The 26,358-nt window shown below is 36.6% G+C and overlaps 1 protein-coding gene across 1 annotated transcript in view; it reads left to right on the forward strand.

Moving 5' to 3' along the window:
- The window catches only part of CTSO (cathepsin O), a 61,698-nt gene extending 35,890 nt beyond the window's left edge, over positions 1–25,808 (forward strand). Inside the window, exons 5-8 of the mRNA XM_036764698.1 lie at positions 5,171–5,292; positions 15,123–15,286; positions 16,337–16,429; positions 23,440–25,808. Of these exons, the coding sequence (XP_036620593.1) occupies positions 5,171–5,292; positions 15,123–15,286; positions 16,337–16,429; positions 23,440–23,474 (414 nt within the window). The 3' untranslated portion in view covers positions 23,475–25,808. The remainder of the gene's footprint in view (positions 1–5,170; positions 5,293–15,122; positions 15,287–16,336; positions 16,430–23,439) is intronic.
- Positions 25,809–26,358: the final 550 nt, after the last annotated feature.

The raw sequence follows: 26,358 nt of genomic DNA on the forward strand, positions 1-26,358 counted from the left end.
ACTAGAAACAGAGGGTAAAATAGTAATTAAAAAAATCCACAGATCACCTTCTAAAGAGATCCCAAAATAAAAACTCCCAGAAATATAATAGCCAAATTCCAGAACTCTCAGGTTGAAGAGAAAATACTGCAAAAAGTCAGAAGGAAAAAATTGTAATACCAAGGAGCCACAGTTAGGATTATAAAGGATCTAGCAGCTTTTACTTTAAAAGATAAGAGAGTCGGGAAATTAAGTTCTAGAAGACAAAGAAGCTTGGATTACAACCAAGGATTGCCTACCAGCAAAACTGAGCATAATCCTTCAGTGGGAAAAATGAATAGTCAATGAAGTAGGACATAAAATAAACCCACATATTTCATCAGCATTTCTATATATTACCAACAAAGTTTGGCAGCAAGTGACAGGAAGAGAAATTCCTCTTTTTTCACATTTTTATTTAATATTTATAGTTTTCAGCATTGATTTTCACAAGAGTTTGAATTTCAAATTTTCTCACCATTTCTACCCTGCTCCCCACTCCAAGATGGCATATATTCTGATTGCCCTGTTCCCCAGTCATCCCTCCCTTCTGTCACCCCACTCCCCCCCCATGCCCCTTTCCCTTATTTTCTTGTAGGGCAACATAGATTTCTATGCCCCATTGCCTATATATCTTATTTCCTAGTTGTATGCAAAAACTTTTTGTGAACATCTGCTTTTAAAACTTTGAGTTCCAGATTCTCTCCCCTCTTCCCTCCCCACCCACCCTCCCTAAGAAGGCAAGCAATTCAACATAGGCCACGTGTGTATCATTATGTAAAACCCTTCCACAATACTCATGTTGTGAAACACTAACAATATTTTGCTCCTTCCTATCCTATCCCTCTTTGTTCAGTTTTCTCCCTTGACCCTGTCCCTTTTTGCAAGTGTTTGCTTTTAATTACCTCCTCCCCCATCTGCCCTCCCTCCTATCATCCCCCCTTTTTTATCTCCTTCCTTCTTATTTCCTGTGGGGTAAGATACCCAGTTGAGTGTGTATGTTATTCCCTCCTCAGGTCAAATCCGATGAGAGCAAGATTCACTCATTCCCCCTTACCTGCCCCCTCTTCCCTTCCAACAGAACTGCTTTTTCTTGCCATTTTTATGCAAGATAGTTTATCCCATACTATCTCTCCCTTTCTCCCTCTCTCAATATATTCCTCTCTCATCCCTTAATTTGATTTTTTTAGATATCATCCCTTCATATTCAACTCACCCTGTGCCCTCTGTCTATATACATATATGTGTGTGTGTATACATATATATATATGTATGTATGTATGTATGTATGTATGTATGAATATTCCCTTCAGCTACCCTAATACTGAGGTCTCATGAATTATACACATCATCTTTCCACGTAGGAATGTAAACAAAAGAGTTCAACTTTGGTAAGTGCCTTACGATTTCTCTTTCTTATTTACCTTCTCTTGATTCTTGTGTTTGAAAGTCAAATTTTCTATTCAGCTCTGGTCTTTTCACTGAGAAACCTTGAAAGTTCTCTATTTTATTGAAAGTCCATATTTTGCCTTGGAGCATGATACTCAATTTTGCTGGGTAAGTGATTCTTGGTTTTAATCCTAGCTCCATTGACCTCTGGAATATCATATTCCAAGCCTTTCAATCCCTTAATGCAGAAGCTGCTAGATCTTGTGTTATCCTGATTGTGTTTCCACAGTACTCAAATTGTTTCTTTCTGGCTGCTTGCAGTATTTTCTCCTAGATCTGGGAGCTCTGGAATTTGGCGACAATATTCCTAGGAGGTTTTTTGGGGGATCTTTTTCAAGAGGCGATCTGTGGATTCTTTCAATTTCTATTTTACCCTCTGGCTCTAGAATATCAGGACATTGAAATGATCAATCTTGATCATTTCTTGAAAGATGATATCTAGGCTCTTTTTTGATCATGGCTTTCAGATAGTCCAATAATTTTTAAATTATCCATCTTGGATCTATTTTTCAGGTCAGTGGTTTTTCCAATGAGATATTTCACATTGTCTTCCACTTTTTCATTCCTTTGGTTCTGTTTTATAATATCTTGATTTCTCAGAAAGTCACTAGCTTCCACTTGCTCCAATCTAATTTGTAAGGTAATGTTTTCTTCAGTGGTCTTTTGGACCTCCTTTTCCATTTGGCTAATTCTGCCTTTGAAGGCATTCTTCTCCTCATTGGCCTTTTTGGAGCTCTTTTGCCATTTGAGTTAGTTTATTTTTTGAATTGTTATTTTCTTCTGTATTTTTGGGATCTCCTTTAGCAGTCGTTGACTTGTTTTTCATGGTTTTCTCACATCACTCTCATTTCTCTTCCCAGTTTTTCCTCTCCTTCTCTAACTTGCTTTTCCAAATCCTTTTTGAGCTCTTCCATGGCCTGAGACCAGTTCATGTTTTTCTTGGAGGCTTTTGTTGTAGGATCTTTGACTTTGTTGACTTCTTCTGGCTGTGTGTTTTTGTCTTCTTTGTCACCAAAGAAAGATTCCAGAGTCTGAGTCTGGATCTGAGTCTGTTTTCTCTCCCTGGCCATGTTCCCAGCCAACTACTTGACCCTTGAGTTTTTCGTCAGGGTATGACTGCTTGCAGAGTAGAGAGTACTTTGTCCCAAGCTTGAGGGGCTGCACTGTTGTTTTCAGGGCTTTTTCTACACAGCAAGCTCTGCCACACCAGCTCTCTTCCTCCCCCAAGAACCGCCAGCCCAGACCATGACCTGGGCCTGGGCGAACTCCTTTCACTCTGCCCCCGCTGTTTTTCCTCACTAACCTTCTCTGTTGTCTTTGGTGTTTGTGGGTTGAGAAGTCTGGTAACTGCCACAGCTCACTGATTCAGGATACTACGACCTGTTCCTCCCAGCTCCCAGTCTGGTTGGTCTGGGCACAGCCCACACTGGGCTCTGCTCCTCTTTGCTCCCAGCTCCGTGCGATAGACCTTACCCAGCAACCATCCAGGCTGTCCTGGGCTGGAGCCTTGCTTTCCTCTGCTATTTCGTGGGTTCTGCAGTTCTAGAATTTGTTCAGAGCCATTTTTTAATCGGTGTTTGGAGGGTCCTGGGGGAGAGCTTTAGGCCAGTCCCTGCTTTCCAGCTGCCATCTTGGCTGAGAAATTCCTCTTAACTATAGATGATATAAAATACTTGGTAGTCTACCTGCCAAGATAAACCCAAGAACTATATGAAGACAATTACAGAACACTTTTCACACAAATAAAGTCAGATCTAAATAATTGGACAAATATTAATTATCCACCGGTAGAAAAGACAATATAATAAAGATGACAGTTCTGCATAAATTGATTTACTTATTCAGGGCCATGGCAATTAATCTACAAAGAAATTATAGAGCTAGAAAAAATCATAACACAATTCATCTGGAAGAACAAAAGGTCAAAAATATCAAGGGAATTAATGAAAACAAGTGTGAAGAAAGATGACTTAGCCATACTAGATCTCAAACTGTATTATAAAGTGGTAACTATCAAAGCTATCTTACACTGGCTAAGAAATAGATTCCGTGGAATAGGTTAGATACACAAGGCTCAGTACTAAATCACCATAGTAATCTAGTGTTTGAAATACCCCAGTTTCTGGAACAACAACTCATTATTTGACAAAAACTGCTGGGAAAAATGGAAAACAGTATGGCAGAAACTAGGTATAAACCAGCATATTACATAATGGTTCCTGTGAAGAGTAAACACCTCCAGGCTAGTCCTTGTTTGAGCAATAAGCAGCAAACCCTGGGGTTAGTTGGGTTGGGTACCCCTGGGACAGTGAGAGGAGTTGGGCATCTGAGCCGGGGAAGATCGAGGTAACCTCTGCTAACAAGGAATGCAAGAACCATCTGTGCTGCAGTGACGCAGCTGTGGATAAGAAGGAACTACCACATACCCATGGAGTGCAGAAGCAGTGGGGTAGGCACTTGCAGAAGACTGGAGGTCTGGGTTTCAGTTCCGGGCCAGAGGGGAGAACTGAAGGAGGATCAGGGGCTAAAGATACCATTCCCCATACCCCAGGACTAGAGGTGATTATAAAAATTAAACTGTTACAAATAAAAATTTTTCTAAAAAAAATGAACAGGCAAGGGAAAAGAATCCCACCATAGAAAGTTACTGTGAGAATAGAGAAGACCAGGGTTCATCTTCAGAGGAGGATACTGAAGCAAAGAAACCCTATTTTACTGCAAAGAGTAATGCCAAATGTACACCTGCCCAAAAACAATTAATAGAAGAACTTTAAAAAGACTTTAAAAGTCAAATGAGAGACAGTGAGGAAGATTTTTTTTAAAAAATAAGAATAAGAACAATCCAAGAAAAACAAGGTTATGAAAAAAGTCAACCAATTAGAAAAAGAGATCCATCCAGAATTTTAAGGAAGAAAATGACTCCTTGAAAATCAGAATTGGGCAAGGGGAAGCCAGCAAAGTTATAAGAGATCAAGAAATAACAAAACATAATGTAAAGAGTGAAAAAGTAGAAGAGAATGTGAAACTTCTCATAAGAAAAACAACTGATCTGGAGAACAGTTCAAGAAGAGAAAACATAAAAATAAGTGGACCACCTGAAAGCTATAATCAAAAAAAGACACTTCATACAATAATACAAGAAATATTTTTTTTAAATTGTCCTGGAGCATTAGAAGAAGAGAGGAAAGTAGAAATAGAAAAAAAATCCACTAATAACCACCTGAAGGAGATCCTACAAGATATAAGAAATACCCACAGGAATATCATAGTCAAATTTTGAAATGCCCAGCTCAGGAATAAAATATTATGGGCAACAAGAAAAAAAATTGAACATGGGAGTACCACAATTAGAATCACGCAAGACCTAGTAGTGGCAACACTAGAAGACCACAGGTCTTGGAACACTGTATATCAAAGAGCAAGAGAACTGGGGTGCTGGCCAAAATATACCCAGCAAAGCTAAGCATAATTTTGAATGAAAAAAAATTTACTGAATTGCCAGACTTTAAGGATTTTGTTTAAAAAAGAAAAAGCCTGAACTTACATACAAGAGCCAAGAGAAATATAAGGTACATGCAAAAGACTAAGTACAAAGGACTCAATAAGAACAGGCTGTTATGATGTTCATAATAATAGTTATTTTCAAAATTCAGATCGTTTTAGGTTTCAAGTCAATCATTTATTGTGATTTTTTTTCTTTTAGACTCAGGTGAGACTGGTGAGAGATTCAGAATACTCTTTTAAAGCTCAAACTGGATTATGTCATTATTTTTCTGTATCACATGCTGGTGTTTCCATCAAAGGTTACTCCTCCTATGACTTCAGGTAAATATCCCTGGTTGCATTTTGCTTTTTGTTCTTTGTACTCAGCTCCTTGTACTCAGTACTTATCTCTGACATACTGATTCTATAAAATTAATCACTGTATTTGACGCATCCTAGTAACTTGGTCGTCTATGCTAAGATATCTTGCTTAAGATCTTTTTCTCCAAAATAATTTTCTCTCTATTATATAATTATTTCTGGCACTGGGACCACCATTCTCTTAGCTGCCAATGTCCAAAATCTTGGCATTATCTTTGACATTTCTCTTTCTTTCACTTCTCACATACAATTAGTTACCACGTTCTATTCATACCATCATTGTCATACTCTTACATCTGTCCTCTCCTCAACTATCCTATTACAACCATCCAGGTTCTCGTTATCACCTACCTATATTGCAGTAGCCTCCAAAAGATCTTCCAGCCTCCTGTATCCAGTCCTCTCTACTCCATCTCATTGGTTTAGTCTGTCTTTTAAATGTGTTGCAACAACCTGATTCTGGCCCCTGCTTTTGTCGTTCACTTGTTTCAGTCATGTCCCACTCTTCATGACCCCATTTGGCGTTTTCTTGGCAGACATACTAGAGTAGTTTGTCATTTCCTTCTCCAGCTCTCTTTGCTGATGAGAAAACAGAGGCAAACAGGGTTAAGTGACTTACCCAGGGTCACATAGCTAGTAAGTGTCTAAGGCTAGATTTCAACTCAGGTGTTCCTGACTCCAGGCTTGGGCCTGTGCCACCTAGGTGACCATCATTAACAACAACAACAGATCTTTATTTCTTCCATTCCATACTTAAAACATAAAAGATTCAAAAGCATATATTGCAAAAGACTTGAAATTTAATATGTTAACGTATATTAACACTTTCTCAGAAGTACACTAGAACTTAAAACACCAAAGTGTGAAACATTTTATTGAACTGCTGAATAGCCACTGGCTCTGCACTGTCTAAATAACTCTCTAAAGATGTACATCATCTGCTAAGTCAAGCCCAGGCTTGGGCTGACCCTTCTGTGAGTGTCTTCTCCAAGAATGATGTTGTTGGGGAAAACTACTTCTTCCGGTCAGCTCTTACTGAAGAAACTTCTAACCTCTCAAGCCCACAAGGTTGCTTCCAAGGCTGGAGACATTGACCTCAGGATTGTTCTTCAGTCACTTATGCTGAGAGAAAGAAACAGAGTGGAAGAGGTAGACAGGACCTTGAGATCCTGACAGCTTTACCTAAATGAGCATGTATCATTGTTACCATATGTGAGCAGCTGTCATAGCTGCTACTGGGGAGAGATGTCCCTTGCCCCTGCAGGAACTCCAAGAAAAAGCACCACAGAATCACCATATTTTCAGCAGATGGCAAGAGAGTAAGAGTGGAAATTGTCTCTTCCTTTTTCACCTTTCGGAGACCAATTCAAATTGCATCTTAATGAAATGAAATCATAGCAATGCAATATTTTTAAGTGATTCTTTAAGTAAGTGACTTAAGAAAACTGGATTAGCTTATACATTTTTTCCAATATAAGGATACCATATGATAGTAATATAGAGTTATCATATGAAACAAAGCAAACAAGAATTGGCAATTGAGGGAAATTGGGGAATAGCTAAATAAGTTGTGGTATATGAATGTAATGGAACACTACTGTGCTATAAGAAATGATGAGCAGGTAGATTTCAGAAAAACCTGGGAAGTTTACATGAACGGATGCAAAATGAAGTGAACAGAACCAGGAGAACATTGAACTTGCCATTCTATTGTAGGGGAAAAGGCCCAATGTTAAATATGGGATTTGCTCTGTACTTGCTTGGTTTATTTGGAATAACTGCATCGTGTGATGATCACCTATGAACAACTTAGCTTTCTTCAGTGATACAATGATCTAAGACAAGTCCCAAGGACTCAAGATAGAAATTTCTTTCCATGTCCAGAAAAAGAAAACTGATGGCATCTGAATGCAGATCAAAGCATACTCTTTTCACTTTCTTCATTTTTTGTGTGTGTGCGTTTTCTTCTTTTGGCCTGTTTCTTCTTTCACATTATGACTACTATGGAAATATGTTTCATGCAATTGCACTTAATATAACCTATATCAAATTGCTTACCATCTTAGGGAAGGAGTAGTAAGACAAAGAGGGAAAAATTTGGAACTCAGGTTTTTTTAAATTAATGTTTAAAAAATATCTTTACTTGTAATTAGAAAAAAAATATTTTTAAAAAAAAATAAATAGAGCAAACTAATAATATGTCTAATTTGAGGTTTCTGTTCAACAGTTAGATTATTTAGGGAGCCAAGATGGCAGAATAGCAGGAAGAACAGTCAAGCTTTTCCCCATGCCATCTACACAAAGCTCTAGAAAATGAGTCCTGATTGGGAAAGCCAAGAAAAAAACAACAGTGTCGTTTTCCCAGACAAGGTCAACATAGGGTTAACAGAAAGAGAGGTCTGTGGGTACTGGGGGCAAAGCATGGCCATCAGTGATTCATGGAGCATCCCAGCATGCAATGACTGAAAAAGGACTGGGCCTAAAGACAAGAAGAGGTCCCAAACCTATAGTGGGACACAGCAACCCTGTGCAGGTCATCAGAATGGCTGTTAACTGATACTTCTGTTGCCAACTACCTAGCTCCAGGACAGACCAAGTTGGTAACCTGTGCTTAGGGTGGTGTTCTAAAATAAAGAGTGGTCACAGACTGCGCACTGATCTAGGAACAAGTTCAGAGGCAAGCAGCTCTGACCCCAGGAGCAGAATGGGGTCCCAACTTTTGCCTCCAGCTCATTCTTAATCCTGCAGTGGAATAACCAAGGCAGGAATATTAGACCAATGGGCAGCCTTTGGTTTTGTCACTCTAAACCATCAGAATAGTGGCTGAATCTAGCAGTAGTCTACTGGAACTTCCAACAGGACAAACAACAGGAGTAGCATACAGACCCTAACCTGGGTCAGGAACTTGCAAAACTCATACTAGGAAGGCAGTGATTAAACTTTGTGCTGGGTCACACCATTTTGGGGAGCACCAAAAGCTTACAAGTCTCTAACATGAACTGTCTTTAAGAATATAGAGTAACTAGCACTCAGTATACCAAGAAAACAGTAGAAGGATCCAAAAGGACAAAACCTCAACCAAGACATTTCTACCAGAAATGCACAGACCTCAGTCCTAATATAAAGTCTAAAGTCAGGAAGAAAACTGGAATAATAAGTAAACCACAACAACAAAATCCTAAACTAAAAAGAACAATTATGATGACAGGAATGTTCAAGACACAAACCCAGAGGAAAATGCTCTACAATATCTGCGTGCAAAGAATCAAAGGAAAACATAACTTGACCACAAGTCCAACCAGAATTCCCAGAAGAAATGAAGCAAGAGTTGTTTTTTTTTAGAAAAAAAAATTACTTTAAAAAGCAAATGAGAACACTAGAGGGAAAATGGAAAATAAAATGTAAGTTATGGGAAAAGATTTGGAAAGAGTAAAACTTGGAACAAAAAAGTTTGCTTGAGAAAAAAAACTCCCTTGAAATTAGAATTAATCAAATAGAAGTAAATAACTCTATAATTATAGACAAGAAATATTAAGACAAAGTCAAAAGACTGAAAAAATAGAAAATGTGAGTTATCTCATAGCAAAAACTGACTTGGAAAACAGATTGAGTAGAGAAAATTTAAGTATCATTGAACTTCATGCTATCTTCAACTTTTGTGGGTATATGTTCCTAGAAAACAACACAAAAGTTAAAATAAAAAAGCAAATGGGGATACATTGAATTGATGGAAAATAGGGAGTTAGGTTCCCACAACCATAAAACCCTAATCTTTAGCTAGAAATTACTGAAAATGTACATATTCATAGCAGCATTTTTATTATAGTATTAAGAAACAAAAACAAAGATGTTCATTGATTGGGGGAATGGATAAAGAAATTGTGGTACATGCATGTAATAGAATACTGTTGTCCATAAGAAATAATGAATATGAATACCACAGAGGAGTATGGGCAGACATATCCTCTGATGCAAAGTAAAATATACAGAACTGGAAAAAAATTTGCATAACTACAAGGTAAATTGTTTTAAAAGCCTCACACCTGACCGCTGTGTAATTGTAGTGACCAAGATTGCTCCCAAAGAAGAGATGAGAAAATGTGCTTTCCTCCTTTTCTTTGTAGAAGTCAGGAACTATGAGTATAGGATATCATGTATACCATTGATTTGGTTAATATGTTGTATGGTTTAATGAACTTTATTTGTTTTTCCTCTCTTTTTATTCTCTGATGCAAGGTATGGCTCTCTGAGTAAGGAAGTGAGGAGTTTGGAAATGAATATTATATAAAAACAAAAGATAGGAATGATTTTAGGCTCTCTTCCAAAAGTATATTGGGAATTGATAGAGATTTGTAAGACCAACAGCCTTTTTTCTCATTAGACAAGCGGTCAAGGCATATAAGCAAACAATTTTGAAAGGAAGAAATACGAATTATCAATAGCCATATTTTTTAAAAAGGTACAAATCAATAAAAATAAAACAAACAAAAATTAAAATGACTGAGTCATAATCACCTAATCCATTAAATTGGCAAAGAGGGTAAAAGCTGGAAATAGTTCATGTTGGAGAGGCTATTGGAAGACGAACACAATTTGGAATTATATGAGAAATGTTACTATTCATGTCCTTTAACCCATCAGTCTCACTACTGGCCACGTAAGGATACAAATGTGCATGGGAAAAGGCACATCGGCTTAATAGAATGCCAGCAAACAACAATTCTCATGTAGATATTTAGTAATCAAATAACTGCTAAGATTGCATTTTTATTTCAGTCAGTAAGACAGTGTGACTTCCCTTCATTCTGCTAGGTGAATAAACCTACTTGCTAGTAATTGGCCATAAAGGAGTTAACTCCCTTAGTTTTTAAGAACATTGAAGGAATAAATTACTCATAGCTGCTTTCTTTGTCATCTTAAGGATGTGTACAGAATTTCTTCCAATATCTATCTTTCTTCAGGACTTGAAATTAAGAAAAAAATGTAAACACTCAAGAAACCAATGATTCGTTAAGATTTTATCACCCAGGATAAGTGACAAAGGTTATCTTTCTTGTCAAGGTGTAAGGGCTGTGAAATCAGGAAGTATATATTTCTTATCCTTTATTTTGTAGCACATTTTTAGCATATTTCTCATAAGCAATGGCATTTTATTTTACCCTTTAAATTTTTAGATTTTAAAATTTTTTCTTTTAAATTTGGTCTTAAATTTTTATTGATATGCTTTGTTTTTACATCACCTTCTTTTCCAAACATATCTCTTCCAATTACCTTAGCCAGAGAGCTATCTCTTGTAACAAAATATAAAAAAGCAAAGAAAAAAATTGTTTAACAAAAGTAAAAGTAAAGAACACATCAGCTAAGTCTGATGGCCATGTTCCACACCTCTAAAAAGGAAGGGAAAGAGATGTATTTTCTGTTTTATTTAGTACCAAGCTTGGTCATTATAATTATCAAAAGGTGAGCAATTTATAACTGGAAGATACATCAGAGACCATTAAGTTCAGTTCCCTCATTTTACAGATAAGGAAACTGAGGCCTCAGTTGGATAAGTACCTGCCCAGGTCACACAAGGTACATGGCATTTGGCTTTATTTCTTATTGTGCTTTCCATTTACCTTGTGGTAATCATATTTTTTTCTTGCTCTGTTTGCTTTTTGTGGCATGAGTTCATATAATTTTTCTATGTTTGTCTGAATTTTTCACATTCACCATTTCTTAGGGCACAGCAATATTCCATTACATTCATGTGTCACATTTTGTCTAGCCATTTTCCAGCCAGTGGAGATTTACTTTTATTTCCAGATCTTTTCTAGTACAGAAACACCAAAAGTGGTCTTTTAGTTTTATACATGAAACTTCCATTTCTAAGTCTTTGTTCTTCCTGAAGCATAGGCCTAAAAATAAAGGTGATCGATAAGGATGAAATAAATAATTTGGATTACATGAAATTGAAAGGCTTTTACAAGAATAAACTTAACATAGCTACTGGAGGAAGGGAAGAGATCAATTGGGGAAAAATATTCATACCAAATATCTATGTTAAAAGTCTGATATCCAAGATATCAAGGGAGTAAAAGTTTGTTACATACTAACAAAAAGCATTCACCAGTTGACAAGTGACCAAAGTAAATAAATTAACATTTATGTAGTGCTTGGGCAGATGGATGGCTCAGTGGATAGAGCACTAGGCCTGGAGTCAGGAAGAAAGGCCTGAGTTCAAATGTGGCCTCAGATACTCACTAGCTGCATGACCCTGGGCAAGTCACCCAACCCTGTGTGCCTCATTTCCTTGTCTGTAAAATGAGGTGGGAAAGGAAATGGCCAACCACTCCAGTATCTTTGTCAAGAAAATGCCAGTTGTGGTCACGAAGAGTCAGACATGACTGAACCAACTGAGCAACATAATATAGAGCCTACTATGTGCCAACCACATGCTAAAACCGCTTTGCAATTATTATTCATTTGATCCTCATAACAAACCAAGGAGGTGGGTGCTCTTATTATCCCCATTTTACAGGTGACAATACTAAAGCAAACAAAAGCTAAGTGACTAGTGACATATGGTGTCTGAGGCTAGACTTGAACTCATGTCTTCCTGATGCCAGGCCTACCACTCCATCCACTGTGCCACTTAGCTGTCACAAAGGGTAGGAACAAACAATTCTTAAAAGAATTGTAAGCTGCTAAGAACTGTATGAAAAATTGCCCATTTCATATCACTAATAATAAGAGAAATTAAAATCAAAACAGCTTTGAGGTTTCACCTGACATGCAGCAGATTGACAAAGATGGCAGAAGATAGGCATTGACAATGTTGGAGCCAACTGTGGAAAGGCATTGTTAGATGTTGTTGGCAAAGGGATGAATTGGACAGTGATTTTGGAGCAACTAGGTGGTACAGTGGATGGAGCACTGGACTTAGAATCGGGGTTCAGTTTTGGCCTCAGACACTTACTTGTTATGTGACCTTGGGCAAGTCACTTAACTCTACCTTAGTTTCCTTATCTGTAAAAATGAGCTGTAAAAGAAAATGGCAAACCATCCCAGTATCTTTGACAAGAAAACCTCCAAAAATGGGGGTCAGAAGAAGAGTCGGACACAACTGAGCAACAAATGGCCAAAAAAGTGGACAATAATTTGGAATTATGCTATTAAAAAGTGACTAAAATTTCCCTAATCTTTGACCCAGACATCGCACTGCTATTCCGAAGGAGAATAAAAAACAAAAGGAGTAGGGGGAAAAGTCAAACAGTCACCAAAATATTTATAGCAATAGAGGTCTTTTTGTTTACTTGTTTTGGCCTCAAGGACCAAAAAAACAATCAAAAAAGTGTCTGTTACTTGGGGAATAACTAAACAGATTTTGGTTAAAAAAAGATGATGAAATATTACTGTGATGTAAAAAAAGAGATTAATAAGAAGACTACAAGGAGATATGGGAAGACTTAAATGAAGTGATGCAAGATAAGTAAGCAGAACCAAGAAAACAATATACACAACAACCACCACAACAACATAAGTGGAGAGAACAACCTCAAACTGAATGAAGATTTGAACAATGTACTGCTTTCTTTTCTTCAGAGACGTAGGTGACTATACTGGCTGACATACACACACACACACACACACACACACACACACACACACACACACACATATATATATAAAACGATACTTGATTGATGTGTAGATTGGTTTTGCTTTTTTTTCTTCTTAAGAGGAATTGCTCTATGAGTTGGTGAAGGGCTGGGGGTATTTTAAGTAATGAAGATGGTATAAAAGCAAAAGATATTAGATAAAATTTTTAAAACAAATTCTTTCCCTAGCCATAGCTGTGAAAGGTTCCTCATTTGATTCTTTTCATTTTCTTTTTATGTTTAATGAGACTTTTTATATATGATATAACTTTTTAAATTCATATTGATTATCCATTTTTGAGTCTATTGTGGTTTAATCTAAACCTAATTTCTTCCAAACTTCTTTGTAATTTTCCTAGAAGTTCTTGTCACGTAAAGAGTTCTTTCCTACAAGTCATTCATGTTCTTGGCTTTGTTGAACACTAGGATACAGAGATTGTTTCTGATATTTCTTAATCTATTCTGTTTGCTGAATTACTTTTCTACTTTTAACCAGTACCAAATAGTTTTGATGTTACTACTTTACAGTATAATTTGAGGACCATAATTTGTTTTCCCCCCTTCATTCATTCTTCCCCCCAATATTCTCTTTGAAATTCTGTTTCCCCCAACAAATAAGTTCTGTTATTATTGTCTGTTTTGTCTAGTGTCCCCTTGTTAGATGGACTGGTTTAGGATAAAATATGTTAGTTTATGTGTTATCATTTTTATTATATTAGTAGGGCCCACTCATGAGTAATGAATCTCCCCTATTATTTGTCATTCTTTATTTTCTTAAAGGGTAATTGTATTTATATATCTTGAGCATACCTCTGTAGATTACCACTTGGCTTATGTACTTTGTAGTGATTTCTGAATGAGAATTTCTTTTTTGTTATGTCCTCCTAGATTTTATTATTGCTATACAGAAATGCTACTGTTTTTTGTCAATTTATTTTACATCCTGTTAAGTTGTTGAATTTGTTAATTGTCCCAGTTTCTTTGCTGATTCATTGAGATTTTTCTAAGTAAACTGTAATGTTGATAGCAAATAAGCATCTTTGTTTCCTCTTGCTTACATTTAATTTCTTTCTCTTATATTCTTCATATTACTAGCATTTCTAAAACTATGTTGAATAAAAGTAAAGAAAGGGCATGATAGCCTTACTCTTGTATTTAGTGGGAAAGCTTTCAGCGCTTCCCCATTGCAAACAATGCTTGCTTTTGACCTTATGATTTTTTTTATCATATCAAAACATGACCTGTTATGAGTGTGGTTTGTAGGTTTGTTTGCTTTTTGCTAAAATGAGCGTTTCACCTTTTGATCTCTTCACATAAACATTTATGTGGAGTATTTTGTATTCAATATGATTACTAATTTTTTCTTAAAATTGAACTATCCTTGCATCTGTAATATAAATCCAACTTGGTTATAGAGAATATTTTGTTTAGTATATTGCTGAAGTCATATTGGCACTCTGGTCTTTCTTAATCATATAATTGTCATTCCATGACATCTAAGCTGCATTATATCCATGTGATCTTAGGCAAGACATTTAACATTTTAGGGACTCAGTTTCCTCATCTGTACAATGAGATGGTTAGACTTAATGAAAGCTCCCTTTCACTTCTAAATATATGATTTTATGATTGTAAATTTTAACTTAGTATAGATTGAGAGCTGTGATTATAAGATTTAGAGCTAAGAGGTCTTAGAGATTATATAATTGAATCCCCTCATTTTACAAGTGGGGAAGTAAAGCTTCAGAGAGGCTATGTGACCTTTTTTTTTAAGTTATCTAATGATAGAGCACAGGCTTGGAGTCAACAAAATGTGAGTTTGAATCTTGCCACAAAATGTACTAGCTAGGTATATCTGGACAAGTTGCTTGATCTCTCAGCCTCAGTTTCCCTGTTTGTAAACTGGGAATAATAATAACTTCTACCTCACTGGATTCTTATGAGGCTCACGTAAAATGGTTTGCAAATTTGTGAATATTAGATGTCTTTGTTATTACTGCTGTTATTTCTTATGGTGATAGAGCCAGTGTTGGAATTCAGGTCTTTGGACTTTGAATCCAGTGTTCTTTTTTCATGGTTACATTGCATTAGAGATGTTCAATCTTGAGACAAATTAACCTCACCATTACAGGGATTCCTCTTCCTTCCTAGTGATAAAGAGGATGAAATGGCCAAAGTACTCCTTGCCTATGGCCCCCTAGCTGTGATAGTGGATGCAGTGAGCTGGCAAGATTATCTGGGAGGAATAATCCAGCATCATTGTTCCAGTGGAGAAGCCAATCATGCTGTTCTCATAACTGGTTTTGACAAAACAGGTATGTGCTGTTTAGGCTTTCTTTCTACCTGGCATGAATTTTCTCAGGAGGCAGAAATTTCCCAGTTTTGTTCAAACTATTTCTTATTGAGGGTATTCTCTTTACAATGATGGTACCCTTAAAATAATCCATTATAAAAATGTATGTTTTCAATGGATAATTCTTCATAGAAATTCATAGAAATATTGAGAATATTTTCTAATCAAGTCCCTCAGTGTTGTATTATATACCTTCGAGTACCTGATTTTTTTTCCCTTTCCTGGTTCTCTATAGTTTTCTTTTCTTTTTTGTCTTTGCCCCTTTATTCCATCTTCAGTAGGTGAAGTATAATGAATAGAGTAATAGACCTGGAGTCAATAAGACCAGAATTTGAATGTTGCTAGCCATGGGACCCTGAACAAATCATTTGAACTCTCTCAACCTTGGTCTCCTCATCTGTAACATGGGGCTAAAAAAAGAAAGCTACCTCAGTGTCATTTTGAAGATCAAATGAAATTTTTTAGGTAAAATGACTTGTAAACCTTAAAGTACCATTAGCCATTATTAACAGTTCAAGACATTCTGCATTTTCTTTTGCATCATGGCTAATAAGGAAATGTTTTTCATGATTTCACATACATAATCTATATTAAATTGCTTACCTTCTCAAGGAAAGGGGAGGAGATAGAGGCAGAGAATTCAGAACTCAAAATTTTATTTTAAATGAATATTAAAAATGTTTGTTTACATGTAATTGAGAAAAATAAAAGATAAATGTAAAAAAAAGTAAGGTATTTGTTGTGTCTACTATTAAACCACCTGCCACTATAAAGTACTTAGAAATATGGATTTCTTTGTCTTCAGTGTCATATTCGGTGTAGTGGAGGCCTGTTGTCTGATTTAAATTAGCATTCAGTTGTATCTCCAAGTCCTACTCTTATATGTATATATTTATTTAGTATATTTGCCTTTAGTAATTTACTAAGTACACATTTTTCCATTCTTATTACACATTTAGTTTACTAAAAGTGTTTTCATCATCTTCTCAAGTTGACTTTCCTCTTTTCATAGGAAATACTCCTTATTGGATAGTACGGAACTCATGGGGTACTTCCTGGGGAGTAGATGGTTATGCCTTTGTTAAAATGGGAGCTAATATTTGTGGTAAGTCTCATGTTTATGCCCCCAAATCCAGACTGAATGGCAAGATAGACTCTCTGCATCTATTAAAGGGATAGAAACAATGCATTGAAAGAGATCTCAGAGATCATCTAATATAACCAAGATCTGGACTCTTCCCTCTCCCTCAAATGAATTTGCCCTGGGCTATGTTTGCTATGGCTCTGTTCTGTCCCACAACTGGAAAATTGTTCCTTCTGTAGCATATCCATCAAGTAATCATGCAACCCATGCATGAAACATGCATTCCAAAGCATCGTATTCCATTTTTGGATACTTCTAATTATCAAGTTTTTCCTTGCATCATGTCTAATTAGGCGTCTGCCATAATCCTGGAATCTGCTATTTTATCAAACTCTGGTTTATAAAGTAGGCTCTATTTATTAGACTTTAAGGAATGGCAATTTGTGTACATTAACTAGATGATTTAAGGGATAAGAAGAGACCTTTTTTTAAAAAAAAAAAAAGAGAGCCTGGGGAAAGGTACCTAGCTAGGTAGGTCTGCCATACAAATATGAAAGCTAATCATGGAAAGTGTCACTGTAATCGTATTGGCATAGGGAAATCCTACTTGTTAAATTCCCACTTCCAGTGCAGATGTGCACCTACTCTGAAACTTATGTCGTCTTAGGGACATTGAGAGCTTGATGACTTCAACTGCTTCTATTTGAATTGACCTCAGAAGTATAAAATCTAGTATCTGCACCAACCCACCAAATTCTGTCAAAATAGCCACGGGGAGGCTGGGGGGCTGGGGAGCGGGGGAGGGGGGAGGAGCGGGTGGTGGCAGCCAGGAGAGAGAGATTTGAGCTTCAAGAACCAAAAGTAAATGTATGCATATGTTTGTGCTCATTTGTGGTTTTCAAAATCAGCTTGCGGCCAAAAGGGATTCCTTTCTGTTTGTGTTCGACACCATTAGTCTTGTGCACTGATCATAGAAATGTTTTAGTTTGAGATGAATGAAAAGCCTGAGAGACAAAGTTTCTAGGTAATTGATAATCAATTTATTAATTAGGCTAGCAAATAACCAATACATTGATGCTCAGTAGTCTCCCATGGTAACCAAAATAAAACCATCGAGATCATCAAATGCCTAAATACCTTTAGAAAAGTGGGTGCCGCTGGCAGGTGGAGACCAGTCCTGATTGGTGAATAATTAATGAAGGAGTAGAAGAGGAGGTGGGCTAAAAGCCTTCAGCTCCTCCTCCTGAGAGGGTAGCTTGATCAGGTGACTCAGCTGCCTCCAACTATCAGGACAAAAGAATCCATCTCCACCCTTTTAGGGCTGGAATTCACCTAGATTAGACTCGATTTATACTTTAATCAGAAAGAAACTCTCCTAATTGGATGGGGTCTCACCCAAGATTGAGGAGAATATCCCTTCAAGGATTAGGCCAGTCTCATCATTAGCCCTGTCCTTCGGAGATTGACTAGCCCCTGAATGAGGAAATAGAAAGGAAAAAAAAAATCAATCCTAATTTAATAATTAGTTATTAATAGAAAAGTAATTTTTCTCACATTTTTAATCCATTTAATTCAGTAATTCAATCCAGAAGTCATCTGCTAAACACCTACTGTGTGCAGTGTCCTGTGTACCAACACTGGGGATGCAAAAAACTAAATGGAACTGGCATCAAGGAGTTTATTTTCTATTGATTCCAGGGAGCTTGCATTCACTAAAGATCCTGTAAATTGGAACCTGGTATATAACATATTGCTCTGCTCTCTATAGTAGATATGAAACTTTATAGTTTGTTTCTTGAAAAAAACTTTAAATAAAAAAAATTATTCCACCTAAAAATATTCCTCTAGATCAGGCATTCATAATGAGAATGGGACTGCCCCCCATGCCTAGAATGTTTTCCATCGTTATCTCCACCTCCTGCCTTCCCTAACTTCCTTCAAGACTCAGATAAAATCCCATATTCTACCTTTCCCAACCTTTGTTAATTTTAGGGCCCTCCTCTCTTAGTTATTGCCTATGTATCCTGTATATAGCTTGATTGTACATATTTATTTGCTCATGTCTCTCTCGCCCTTTAAATGATAAGAGATTGTCTTTTGCCTCTTATTATATCCCCAGTGCTCAGCACAGAGTAAGTGCTTAATAAATGCTTATTGAATAACTTAAGAGGTTGAGGGAGAAATATGATACCATCTTTCCCTTGATACCAACCTGCTAAGTCATTGTGGTTAACTTTAAACAGGACTTTAAATCATGTCATGTTTATTCTCACAGCGGTGGGGAAGCCATCACTCATATGCAAGACACGTTGACACATACTCAGTTCAATTCAATTCAGCAACTGTTATAAAAATACCTACCGTGTTCATTGTGCTTGCTTAGATGGAGCTTTTGAGTGGTGTTGTGGAGCTTCCCTGAAACTCTGCTGTTTTCCCTAGAACGTTCTCCCTCTCCCTCCCTCCATCTCTGTCTCTATCTCTATATTTCTATCTCTGTCTCTCTATCTCTCTTTCTCTCCCTCGCTTTCTCCCCCTCTCCCCCTCTCTCCCTCCCTCCCTCTGTCTCTCTCTCTCTCAATATGGCTGTCTCTCTGTCTCTGTCTCTTCCTTCCCTCTTTCCACCTCCTTCACTCGTACCCCCGCTTCTCTGTACATGTAGATATTTATATGTAGGTGTATGCATGTATATGAATTATTACTAATTTATTCCTAACCTAAAATATATCCTTATATTATGTAATATATAAATATATCATGTGTATATATACATATATGTGTATAAATTATTAGCTTATCCCTTTCCTAAATTTGAAGATATATAAAATACATAAGTATATTATATATGCATATATAAATCATTACTAGATTATTCCTTGCCTAAATATTTATATATTATGTAATATATAAAAAATGTGTCTATATAAAATTTTACTAGCTTATCCTTGCCTATATATATTTGTATATTGTATAATGTATAAATACATGTGTATATATGCATATAGAAACTATTACTAGCTTATTTCTTGCCTAAATATATATTTATATATTATATAATATATAAAAATATGTGTGTATGTATATACACACAAATGTGCATGCATATAAAATTTTACTAGCTTATCCTTGCTTATATATTTGTATATTATGTAATATATAAATATATGTGTATATGTGCATATAGAAACTATTACTAGCTTATTCCTTACCTAAATATATATTTATATATTGTGTATTACATATAAATATATGTGTTTATACATACATACGTGCATGTGCATATATACATATATCTGTGTAATATATAATATACTACGTATATTATTACTAGCTTATTCCTTGCCTTTTGATTTAAGACAAGACTTCATAACCTTTTTTATGTGTGTCATAGAGCCCTTGGTCAGTCTGGTGGAAGGCCATGAAGAAGGCCTTGTCAGAATAAAATTTTTACCTGAATGAAATAAAATAGAATTACAAAGGAAACTGATTATAATGAAATCAGTTTTCAAATCTTAAAAAAAATGTTCACTGTCTTCACCTTAAGAGCCTCTCATTTAAAGCATGTCTGCAGAATTAATAGTACATAGATAACATTTATCATATGCCCATTTGGGAAGGGACGGCAAGGTATTGTGGATTGACAACTGTCCTGGGAGTCATGAAATCCAATATCTGACATATACTGTGCTGTGTGGCCTAGGACACATTATTTAAACTCCCAATGCCCCAGGCCACATTCTAAGATTTTCCTTTAAAAACTTCAGTTTGGGGAGTTTCCCATCCTTCCTAGACTGACTTCTCCAGTTAATTTTTATTTATTCTTCCTGTGAAGCCTTTGAAATGTCTTCCCCAAATCAGGGTTGCATGAAATATCGTGCCTGGCCTTCCTCTCCTTTTTCGCAAACTCTGTGAGGAAATGGTCACATTCTCTATCATTTCCACTCCAGTATGGAGAATTTTGCTTTCAGTCTTAACTCACACCAGTTCATCCTGCTGAGCTGAATTTTCCACAGCAGTGGTTTTGTCGTGTCATCCATTCCCCACTTTAAATGGTCAACATTAATTAAATGTCTGCTGTGTTCAAGGCACCACATATTATCTAACTTGACAAGACTTTGGCCCAAATACCGATTGGTTCAGGGATCACTCTAGAGCACTCCTTCTAAGAAGAGCCCTTCTTACTGGCTTTTTGTGAGTTTTCAGAGACTGCATCATAATTTGTGAGGTGGCCTTTTGCAATTGGCCACTTATCCTTGGTACATGAGAAGACTGATACCTTCAGTGACTTCCATAGAATCAGAGCCAGAAGAAACCTCATTCTCAAGAAAAACTCTGTTGGGTTTTGAAAACTGAGCCCAGGATCTTTTTTATCTTTCATTTTGAGTTCCTGACTCCTCCATGCTCACTCCAGAGTCTGGAGGGTTAGCAGCCAAATGCTGACTATGAACAGCTAGCTCCAGTAGGCTTTTCCCCTTTATGGATAATAGATATGGCATGCACAATTCTGATGGTTTTCTCCTATGCATGGCATGCCAAGCCACCTCAGCTCTCGGTCTTGGAATCCCTATCTTCCCTCAAAGCTTGGCTGCAGTGCCGCTTTCATCACAAAGCTCTTTCTATTCCTCCCGGTTGTGACTACCCACCCTCCCTCCCCAAATTACCTCACTCATCTTCCTTGAGACAGGTGCTGTTTGTTCTGTCTTTGTATCCCCATTGGGCTTATGTTCTGATATTAGGTATGTGATATTTGCTCATTGAATTTAATTTGTATGTTTTAAAATTTTATTGTTACTTAAATATTATTAATATTTTTATTCTTACTTCATACACAAACAAGTTTTTGTGGGTACTCACAGAGGCAATAGCACTTAGGTGGTCCAACTGAAAGAGCAACAGCTTATTTTTGTAGAGGGGGGGAGAGGGATCTTAAATTAAGACAAGAGAAATAGCTTGCAGTAAAACAAATAAATAGATTTTATACACACACTCATACATGCATATGTATATATATGTATGCATGTATATATACGTTTTAAATACATATATTTGTTGCATGCCATTCTTATATAGTTATATATTATTTTATTATATATATTTAATTGAAAACATATTTCTTTTCTTTACAAGCAATACATATGTATACATGCTATATATCTTGAAATTGGTTGTGAATTCTTCAGATCATGTTGAGTTCAATGCTTTTGGTAGTTGGGGGTGTGCAGCAGTCTTGTTACTATTAAAATTTTGCTTCAATTCACATTTAAAAGTATAAATGTCAACATTTCACGAAAAAAGACAACCCACTAATAATAATAGCTCATACTTGTATAATACTTTATGATTTGCAAAGCACTTTACAAATAACATCTCATTTTATCATCATAATATGGTCCTATTATATTATCTTTGTTTTACGGATGAGGAATCTGATGCTGGAAGTGGTTGATCTGCTCAGGGTCATGTAGCTACTAAGCTGATTGAGACCACATTTGAACTGAGGTCTTCCCTAGCTACCTCTAAATTGTTTTCATGGTCCTATTGTCTCTAAACAATAACTAGAGACAATAGGACAATGTGGGGGCAAGAAGGAACCAGCACACCCCCAGTGCCCGGTGAGAGCAGAAGCAATGGGGCAGAAAGCCCCTGGCTGTGGGCACTTACAGGGGGTTGGAGGCTTGGAGAGAACTGAAGATTTGGGGCAAGAGGCACCATTTCCTATATCCCAGGTCTACAGGTGATTACAAAAATCAAAAAAATTTTTAAAAAATTTTTAAAAAATGCACAGGCAAAGGAGAAAGAATCCAACCATAGAGACCTATTATGGGAATAGAGATGACCTGGGTTCATCTTCAGAGGAGGATATTGAAGTAAAGAAACCCCCAAAGAGCAATGTCAAGTAGTCACTTGCCCAAAAAGAATTTATAGAAGATCTTTAAAAAGACTTTAAAAATCAAATGACAGACATGGAGAAAAAACAAAAAAATAATAATAATAAAAACAAGCCAAGAAAAACAAGAAGGTTATGAAAGGAAAATCAACCAATTAGAAAAGGAGATTCCTCAAGAAGGAAAGTGACACCTTGAAAATTAGAATTGGGCAAAGTGGAAGCCAGTGAAATTATAAGAGATCAAGAAATGATTAAAACATGAGTAATGAAAAAAATAGAAGAGAAAGTGAAACATCTTATAAGAAAAACAACAGATTTGGAGAACAGATCAGGAAGAGAAAATATAAAAAGAAAGAAATATCTGAATTATATTGTAGCTTTCTGGGGGGTGGGGGGGAGGGCGAAAAAGAACAAAGTTAAAAAAGTGCGTAGCAGAGAACAAAAGAAAACACAAGGAAGCAAAGAAAAGATGGACAATTCTCAACACAAGCTGTATTATTTATCATACAGGCTTTCTTGAAATGAAAATTTATTGTTACATATCTTGAATCTCCACCTATGTTCTGCTATGCACATGACATGCTTTTTTTTCTTTCTTACTTATATTTAAGTTTCAATATTTAAGTTTATGATATGTTTCTCTTTCTTTTCTCTATTTTGTGTTTGTGTTCTGGTAAAATAAAAAACTTTAAAAAAATACAATAAATGTGAACAATATACATCTCAAATAGCCAAACCTATTCATTTAAGTAATTTGTTGATATATATGTATGTGTGTATGTATGTATGTATGTGTATATATACATATATATATATATATGTATACATATATATATAATCCCACAGAATAACAGCTACAACAAAAACATCCTCTTTTAATATTCCTGGTTTTGTCCTTGCTGTTTCTCAGTTCTGCCTCTCCACTTCAGTACCATATATAGTGCAATAAGCTGTGACATTTTTCTTAAAGTAACATAGTTAATCATCTGCCAGTGCTTCAGTTAGAGGCCTCTGTGGGTTGACGTAAAAAAGGTCAAATCCTGGTTTTAAAAGATTGCTAAGTAAACATTGAATTCCAGAGGTTGGTTTAGAGGCAGAATTGTTTTCATCAATCAATTCATCTAATAGGACTTTTTCTCCCCCTTAGGTATTGCAGATTCGGTGTCTGCTGTGTTTGTGTGATACCTGGGAGTCACACAAAAACAAAATCGTCACTACCGAACATTTTTGTCTTCAGAAATCCTCATCAAGCCCTGTTAATCAGCTACACATCTTTCTAAAGATCAGGACCGCTGAAGTCAAGGGGAAAACACCAGGTTGACGTTCTACCTACTGCGGTCAGTGGGAGGTTGAATGAGGTAGACTTTACGATCTCTTATAAGACAGAGATTCTATGAATATTTTCATTCAATTCAACAAATCATTATTTTGTGGCTTCTGCGTGGAAGTCCAAGTGTTAAGCACTAGTCCAAGTATGACCACTAGAGATAAAGAGCAAGGAGTTTCCAGTCTAATAAGACATATATGTGCATGTAGAGAAGTAGGATGAGAAGTAGGCTGTGATAAGGGTGTAGGAGCAGTCTAGGGGAAAATGTTTTAAGAATCAGGAAGGAGAGATGAAATGAGGGAGTTGACTCTTTCAATCCCTTCTTGCCCTGACATTCTATGACCCTGTGAAGTCCTGGGCTTTCCCTTTGTGATGTCCACCTTACCTAGGGTCATTTGTAGCTCAAACGCATCTGCTACTTGTTCATTGCCCTTCTCTTCCAATAATTGGTTTTTTCCTGGGTCTGTTACCAGACTGAGCTGTACTGACTTGATTACCAGTAGTATTCCATGACAGTGCAGTAATAGGAGGGATGGCTAGAGGGGGGTGGGGGTGGGGGCGGAATTCACCTTGTCTCACTGACACCTGAGCTAGTCTATGCTTAACTACTTATCTTCCTTTGAAAAGAGAAAAGGAAAAAAGTCATGTCTCATTAAAAGTGCCCCAAGTATTTTTCTACAAATCCATATCAGTCTTTAATATTGAAGAACTTTCTGAAATGAGATTTACTAAACAGCAATATCTCTCTTTTTGCTTCCTTACAATTTTTTTTTCTTCCCTTAATCTTGAATTGTCAGGGTTAGGCAACCCTCCTTTTCTTTCATTAGCCAAGTGACCTCAGAAGAATGTGTTTGTTTATGGGTATACCCTCAAGACTCATCCAGGAGAATTATTAGACTTGGAAAATAGTGTATTATGCAAAAAAAAAAAAATGAGACTTGGACTATTAGCCAGGAGATGGATTCTGGGCCATGCCAGTAAAGAACTATGATTTGTGAGCAAGTCACCCCAGTTTTCTCTTCTGTAAGGGTTTGGATAAACTCAGGGATCTCCAAAGTAGGCTAAAGGAGCTGTTGCATGACCCTGTATGTGATTAAGTAGTCAGAGGGTGGGAATATAGCTGTCAATCAAGATTCTCCACTTCTCCCCAGCTCCCTCCAGCTTCATACCCTGCCCTCCCAATCAACTTGTGCCAGGGGCAGGCATCGCCTCAGCCTATGAGCTCTTTGCTTCAAGCATCAGCCAGTGAGTGAGAGCCCCGCACCCGTACCTCATTTTCAGTGAGATACTGAGTCATACAGGATGAGCAGGCATTGATGGTGTGCTGCAGATCATATTTCATTCCCCCCCACCACACGCACACAGCCAAATCCACCTCCTTTTCTGAAGTTCTTGCTATCAAAGGCACCTTCATCATCCCAGTCATCTGGGTATGCTACCTTGGAGTCTCATTACTCTCATGTGTTCCATATATCCAAGTAGTTGCCAAATCTTGTCTTTTCTACCTCCATCATATCTCTTGCGTTTCTTCCCTTCTCTCTACTTACATAGCTAAGTTCAGGCCATCATTACCTCTTGCCTGGACTATTACAATAGATTCCCAATAAGTCTCCTTGCCTCAGTCTCTCTCCACCATAGAACTGCAAAAGTGATTTGCCTAAAGCACAGATCTCACCATATCATTATAAATTCCAATGGCTCCTTATTGACTCCAGAATCAAATTTTTAAAGAAATCTTTATGTCATACTTTTAAATTTTCTACTTTTGCTTAAGTTTTATAGTGTACATAATTTGTATATCAATACACATATTTAGGGTTGTGCTCAATTTTTTAATACTAAAAGGGGTATACTATCCAAAAAGTTTGGGGACCACTAGACTAGATCATCTCCAATGACTCTTCCCCCTCTAAAATTCTGGGGCTCTTTAATAGAAATCCTTTATAATTCAGGTAAGCCAGGCAAACATTTCCTACTTTCTGATTCACTTCAACAAATTATGTATTTATTAGAATGGATGACTGACTTGTTAACGTTTTGTTATTGTCCCTTCTTTTTTGTCTTTATGTACATTTATAAAGTTCTGGATTTTTAAAATTTTGGAGATAATTATTTTTGAGTAAGGAAATACTTGGGAATTTTCTTGTATTCACAGTTTTTATTATCTTTGTAATAAAGTTTAAAATATAATATTATTTTAGTGACTGGTTTCTATTCTAAGGTAAAGGTATATAAAGGCTTACATTTATAAAGATATTTATTTCTGTGCTTATCTGCCTTCCTGGAAAGCAATGTACTGTGCCAAAAAATGATCACAATGGGCATTTTATATTGATGATGACGCCTAACATTTGCAGTCTGTTTCCTATTTTTGCATATTATGAATTACATTCATATAGAGCAATTCAAAAGCAAATTTTCCCCTGCTAGTGCTCTGAGCAGAGCAGTTCTTAAAGCAAGCCTGAAAGGAAAACACCAGCATGGATTTGATTGACACGGTAATCGAAGTTATTTTGCCCATTGAGAGACATCTTTCGGTAGATCAGGGAAGGCATTCCAGGGGAGGAGATTTTAGTAGATGTTTTGTGTCATGGCAGCAATGAACTCTGACAGATTAATGAGGCTGAGGGGTCTAAGCTCAAAGACACAACTGACTTAGTCAAAGGGAGATTGAAGAAAGGAAGCATAAGTCCAAATGGACCCTGAATAAAGTGTGAGGGTCTTAATTTTCTGACCAAC

The sequence above is a fragment of the Trichosurus vulpecula genome, chromosome 6 (genome assembly GCF_011100635.1).
Source record: "Trichosurus vulpecula isolate mTriVul1 chromosome 6, mTriVul1.pri, whole genome shotgun sequence".
Classification (NCBI taxonomy): Eukaryota; Metazoa; Chordata; class Mammalia; order Diprotodontia; family Phalangeridae; genus Trichosurus; species Trichosurus vulpecula.